Source organism: Musa acuminata, chromosome BXJ3-3 (assembly GCF_036884655.1).
Source record: "Musa acuminata AAA Group cultivar baxijiao chromosome BXJ3-3, Cavendish_Baxijiao_AAA, whole genome shotgun sequence".
Classification (NCBI taxonomy): domain Eukaryota; kingdom Viridiplantae; phylum Streptophyta; class Magnoliopsida; order Zingiberales; family Musaceae; genus Musa; species Musa acuminata.
In genome coordinates, this window is record NC_088351.1 from 6,534,038 (window position 1) to 6,540,710 (window position 6,673).

Here is a 6,673-nt window from a genome sequence, read left to right on the forward strand (position 1 = left end):
GGAAATTTCGCATCTTCGAAAGATTAGAAAAAGGATTCTTTTTACGCGTACTCGGGTTCGGATGCACCCACTCCTCATCTCTCAAGCCTTTTAACGCGCACCTTTTTCTTTTTCTATTATGTAAAGCCTCCTTTTGGAGCTAATCGCAGCCGTCGATTTACGGGGACCATCCTATCGTGATCCGAGCCCGCACCAGAGAATCCGCCGGGGTACCAACGTGTTCGTCTCCCATTGGCTGCCCCACACCGTCACGCGTCCCGCGTCCGTACCTGCCACTGCGGTGCCATTCGAACATCTCAAGCGACGAAAATACCCCCAACAGTTCCCCAAACGACTGGCCTGCCACTCCACCACCTCCTGGCCCAAATTACCAGAACGCCACTGACGAGCTCGCACCCGCCGACACACCTCCCCGTCGCGTGGCACCTCCGATCCGCTGTTTCGCTTCAATCAGGACAGATCAGTGAAAAGAGATTCCACAATGGACGCGTGTCCTTCCAACAAGACGATTCTCTACGGGCACGCATCGGTGCCGGTCGGTAGTGGGTCCCCAAAATGCCTTTTGCTACCCGTTCTCCACGTACTCTTGTATAATAACTGGGCTTGTGAAGGTGGGGCCCACATGTATGGGCTATCTTATATAGCGGGTAACTGAGCGGGGACGCCGTGTACGAGCATGGAAAGCGTTGCTATTCCTTTGAGTGATGATTTCGTAATTCCAGGATGATGGATAGTGGCAGAATCGGGAATCAGGGTTTTAAGTTATTTATTAAGGGGACAATTAATAAATACGACGACCTTTTTCTTGGGCATGTATATAAACCGAAACGCACCCAGAAAAAGACCGGGGAGAGAGAGATTGGAGGTAAGCAGAGCATCGAGAACAGGGCGTAGAAAGGCGAGAGAGAGAGAGAGAGAGTGAGAGAGAGAGAGAGAGAGAGGAGGGCCGAAGAGAGGATTGAGTAGAAGGATAGTAGCGATCCGATCAGAATCGACACCGAGGTTCGAGTTCCTCCCGGTTCTCCGAATCCAGCCCGATCGCGCCACTGTAGAACGTTCCGGAACGTTCCAGAAACCCCTCTCCCCCGCCGGCCCCCACCACCGCCGGCGATTCACGTTTATGGAGCTGTATGGACGTGGCCCCGCGCCGGGTGGCGCTCGCCCCGACCCGGACACCGGCCTCGAAGGTAAACTATTTGGTTCGTTTGTCATTATTCCCCTTTCTTCTGTATTGTCGGGTTGATTGGCTTTCAGGTTCCTGGCGTGAGTTTGCGATGAAAATTAGGATGATGGAAAGATTAATTATTTGTGCCTTTTATGTGCTGATAGAGTCCATGTGGAGATTGGGCTTAGGCAGTGGCGGCGGTAGTGGCGGCACTCTGCAGTACCCGGAGAGGCCCGGAGAGCTGGATTGTGCCTATTACATGCGTACCGGAACGTGCAGCTACGGGGAGAAGTGCCGCTACAATCACCCCCGCGACCGTGGAGCGGTAAGGGCTTTGTCAAAGTTTGATTTGCACTGCTTCCAGTAGGGTTAACTCTGCCCATTTAGGTTTTGTGCCTTGTCTGCTGCTAATGTATGTGATTTTATTGCTTACATTTGAAGTGGTTAGTGGCTTTGGTTAAGAATGACTATATGGTGCCAAGTTCATAATTTTAACTAGATAATTTTCCAAGGTGTGAATTTTATGTCCTTGGTTGACATGACCCATATGCACTAGTCTCGGTAAATTTGACCTATCTTTTACTGTTTTTAGATGACCGGAGCAGGAAGGACTGGAGCTATGGAGTATCCAGAGCGAGTCGATCAGCCTGTGTGCGAGGTATTTTACCTTATCTAGCATAGTTTTTGGTCAAAGTAGAGGGGGTTACATGAATTGATATTAAGTGCAAGAATATGCAGAATGAGGATTTTGAACTGAATTTTAAGCATCAGGGAATTTGTCTGGCTGGAGGTCTACAATTTTATTTTGTTAATATTAATGATATAATTTTTTTTCCATAGTTCTATATGAGGACTGGGAATTGCAAATTTGGTTCTACTTGCAAGTATCACCACCCTAGACAAGGAGGTGGATCTGCACAGCCAGTCTCACTAAATTATTGTGGATATCCATTACGACCGGTTAGACTTTCTGTTCTAGATATTCTTAATATATTCACTTCATTTATAGTTAATTATCACATATTTTTATGATTTATCTGCCTTGAGGTTGCGACTAATGTTTGTGTAACTGTTGAACTGCAGGGGGAAAAAGAGTGTGCCTACTACATGAAGACTGGTCAGTGCAAGTTTGGTTTTACCTGTAAATTCCATCACCCACAACCTGGTGGGTCTTCTGTGCCCTCTCCTGCATCAGCATTTTATCCAACGGTGCAGCATCCATCGGTTCCTCCACCTCATCAGTATCCACCTTATGCTGGCTGGCAAGTTGCGAGACCTTCAGTGCTCCCTGGATCATATTTGCAAGGGTCTTATGCTCCAATGCTGCTCTCTCCTGGGGTCGTTCCAGTCCAGGGCTGGAACCCTTATACGGTTTGTAGAACTATTAGTGCTTTAAAGACCATAATATCAGAGGACACGAGTTTAACTTCAGATGTTTTATTTTTTGGCATTTACATGCAAGCCAGGGACCTGTAAACTCCAGTGTGTCACCTGCTGGTCAACAAACAGTTCAACCAGGACCAATCTATGGGGTACAGAACCAGGCGTCTTCAACCAATCCAGCTTTGGCTGGAGCACAAACACCTACTTTGTCACCTGCTGGAACTTTGACTGCTAGCCAGAGGGAAAACAAATTTCCTGAGAGACCTGGCCAACCTGAATGCCAGTTCTACATGAAGACGGGGGATTGTAAATATGGAGCCATGTGTAAATACCATCATCCACCAGATTGGAGAATCCCAAGGATGAATGTTGTTCTTAGTGCTCTAGGTCTCCCCCTTCGACCGGTACTCATCTTCACTTCTTACATTTTTCATATCATGAAATATAGCAAGTTGATCTGTGACTTTCTTAATCCTGTAACTTTTGATGGGTTACTTCTTGAACATTAAAGTCAATAACAGTTGTGTGTGCTATAACTGTTAATACAACAACAGTTATATGGATCTTCCAACTATTTTCATATCATGAAATATAGCCATAGTGTTCCAACTATTTGGAGTCAGTTATATGGATCTTCTCCCATCATTGAAATATAGTCATTGCAGACTCTGTTGTCAGATGACGACTCAAAATATTGAATTTTTTTAATTCTTAGCATGCCAAATTTATATTGACATTTTATATAGATTCCATCTTCTAGGGCTGTCGTTAGTTAAAATGAATAACCTATAGTACTGCATTTTAGAACTAAGGTAGCATTATTTAGAGGCCTATTCAGAGGGATTATAATTCTGATTGCAAATTTGAGGGGAAACAATTTTGCAGGTTTTGTAGTTTAATATCTAAACCATGATTTTGTTCAGAGACATGGATGAAGTATTGATGTAGGATAAATTCAATAAGTAAGCATTTTAAAGTAAGCTTAGTCTACTAGTATTAGAGCAGTTTCAAGAAGTAAAACCAGTGAAAGAGTTTAATGGTGTATACACAAAAAATGAGGATCAATCAATTAACACTGAGACTTCTTATAAAGGCAAATAAAAACTTACAATGACATCTAGTTTGTTCCAGATAAAACTGACAAATTTGTCAAAACTGACTGGAAAAGAAATGGCCAGATTTTTGGATCGTTTAGTTGAATCTAATTTTTTCCAGTTCAAGTATTTTGTTAATTATGATTTTTTTCACTGATGATTTTCCTAGAGGATATTTGAGTTACTTCAGGAATATTTTATCATCCAGCAATGATCTTATGTAATTGTTGAATAGGTTATATTAATTTTTAGGTACTTCTCACTTTAGTTTACTTAAGTGCATAACTTGGCTTGAAAAGAGGTTAACTTCATTGATATTTGTGACAAATTATTGAAACAATTCATAGAATGCCTTGAAGGCCAATTTAATTTCCACATGCAATATGTTACTAGTTCCATACAGGTAGATGAAGAGAACATCAAGAAGGTCAAGAGAATCCACTCCATCCTTGTGTTATTAAAAGGCATAGACTAGCAGCACCAATTTTAAGCTGGCTTTCATATGAATTGATCGCTTGATTCTCCATTTGGGGTATGCATCTGCATATGACCTCAGTTTGATAGGTGCGATATTGGGTAGCCCTATATGTCTTATGCATCAAATCACAAGTGAGTTGAGTAATACCATGAATCAAATGGTTCCATAATGACTGTCATGACTAAAAAGTACTGGTCCGATCCCATATCGGTATTTTTTTTATTTTTCCTAGAATTACATGATGGTATATCATAGTATTGACATGCTGCATTCTAACACTTGCCAGTATGATCAAGTGATCATGATCTAATTAGTTTTTCTCTTAATCTCCATCTGAAGTAGCAGAAATGACGGTGGCAAGGGCCTATACATAGAGATGCTGCTATCCATGAGTTGCCTGTGCTTTCAGACATTGTTGCTAGCATACCTGAATGACATTGAGACCAATGTTATTAGATATGTCACAGGCTGGGGCCATGGCAAGTCTTGCCATCCCTAGCAACCTGAAGAGTGGTGTCCTCCCCATTGCAAATACCAGTTAAGACCAACTGTAGCCAGGAGCCATCAACTCTTTCTGATGGATTGGGTACAAGAGAAAGACACTGAGGGAGTGAACCGAGTGATCCATAAATTTCCCATATTTACATAAATACTACTTCCTGTACTGTTGGTGGTGAGATTCTCTAAAGGGTTTCCTGGTTGATCTCTCAGCCGTTAAATCAAAATCTGAAGTTACAATATATATGCATGCTAATGAGTGGGAAAGTAAATTTTGCAGCATAATCTTGTAAATATGTGTTGTAATTCCCAGTATCTTCTTTTTGATGGCCACAGTAATTCTACTGCACATCTAAATCACATAGTTCTCTCAAATGAATTTATATAAAATACAGGAGGAAAGAGAGGTTCAAGAGGATGAAAAAAATCCTAGGACGATGAAATTGCATTACTTCTGATAGTATGTTATGGTTGTACTAGGACAACATAATCTTGACTACTTGAATCAGGCCTTCTCTGTCATAAGCTTCTATGTTGTCTATAGTATTCTGTATTTCATAATAGTCTCATAAATGATAGAACGTGTAACAAGGCAGTACAAATTTGATTACCAAAGCAGGATTTGAAGTGTTGAAAGGAAATATTGACATAGATTCAATGGACCACACGATAGGGTAAAACATTATATAAGTATAAATTGGCTTGATAATCTGTTGAAAATAATGTATTTATATGCTTAAAGATGGAGTGTTTGTTTCTTTGATATATAATTTGCTTAATTGAGTAACTAAGCTATCAGTTTACATTTTTGTATTGTCTTATCAATTTCACTTATTTCTCCCTGAGAATTAATATTCTTTTTAATCTGGATCTGGTGACAGGGAGCTCAACCTTGCACTTACTACATGCAGCATGGATTATGCAAATTTGGACAGACATGCAAATTTGACCATCCGATTTCAACTGTGAGCTACAGTTCTTCTGCATCTTCTCTCTCTGACATGCCAGTTCCTTACCCTATTGGATTTTCAGTAGCCACCTTGGCCCCCTCCTCATCATCCTCAGAGCTACGGCCCGAATTCATTTCTATCAAAGAGCGTTTCTTTTAGGATCCCAACTGAGAACCGATCTAGCAGCTCCATTGGTTCAATCTTTTCAAATAAGGGTTTTCTTCCCCACTCACTCATTCAACCTCAAAATTCTGCATCAAGTAGTATCAACAGCAGCCCAATTCTTGTTCATGTTATCTCTAGTTCAAGATGAGAACATCTGAATTGATTGGTTAGATTTTTGTTCAAGGTAAAACTGAAGCAACTCATTCTTCATTGCTCTTGACATGAGTGGTGTATCCCACTTTTGAGCACTCCTCTTGTTCACAGTCTACCTTAGCTCAAGTTTATACACAATAAAGTATGGTCAACATAGAATGCAAAAACCTAAAAAGTTTGATGTTTCATCTCCTTAATAAATAGAGTTATTCAGCAAAATTGAGAAGCCAAATAGATCTGCCTACTTTATCAGTATCAGCTTTGATAACTTCAGATCAAAATGGATACCAGGTTCATGGCTCATCTCCTCCACCACTTCGCTTCACTTCAATTTATAATCTCATCTCTTCCGCCTTACATTGTATAGTTCTCTGGAGAGCAGGCTACCGGATTCTGGTCTTCAAAACTAATCTGTATTCGTAAAGGCTGCTGGAGTTTTTCATCAAGCAATCGTCCAATTTGTTGTACTTGTACCTTTTCGTAGTTCTTCCAAGCAGAATATTAGAGATCAAATGTTCTTTATGATCGCAACATCTTGAGACAAGGTACATTACCATAATGAGATACTGGTCACTTTAATTTAATTGTTTTCATTGGAAAAATTCACAGCCTTTTCAGTTAATTTTGATCTGAAGTATTTTTATTAGCAGTATTTAAATAATTTATGTCCGGACTTATATTCAGCCATTTTTCTCCCTCTATTTTTACATCTGTGATTCAACATTAATTGCTTTATGATGTAGTCTTAAAGGACCTAATTGGTTCTTGATATTTCACTAAAACATCT

General features: G+C 40.6%; 1 protein-coding gene across 1 annotated transcript; it reads left to right on the plus strand.

Annotated features, from left to right (window-relative positions):
• The first annotated feature begins 852 nt into the window (after positions 1-852).
• LOC103977714 (zinc finger CCCH domain-containing protein 6) lies at positions 853-6,470 on the plus strand. Its single transcript, XM_009393302.3, is given in 8 exon segments — positions 853-1,187; positions 1,330-1,490; positions 1,758-1,823; positions 2,006-2,125; positions 2,249-2,536; positions 2,632-2,952; positions 5,500-5,720; positions 5,722-6,470. Coding segments are annotated over 8 exon segments (1,404 nt in total). The 5' UTR covers positions 853-1,120; the 3' UTR covers positions 5,882-6,470.
• Positions 6,471-6,673: the final 203 nt, after the last annotated feature.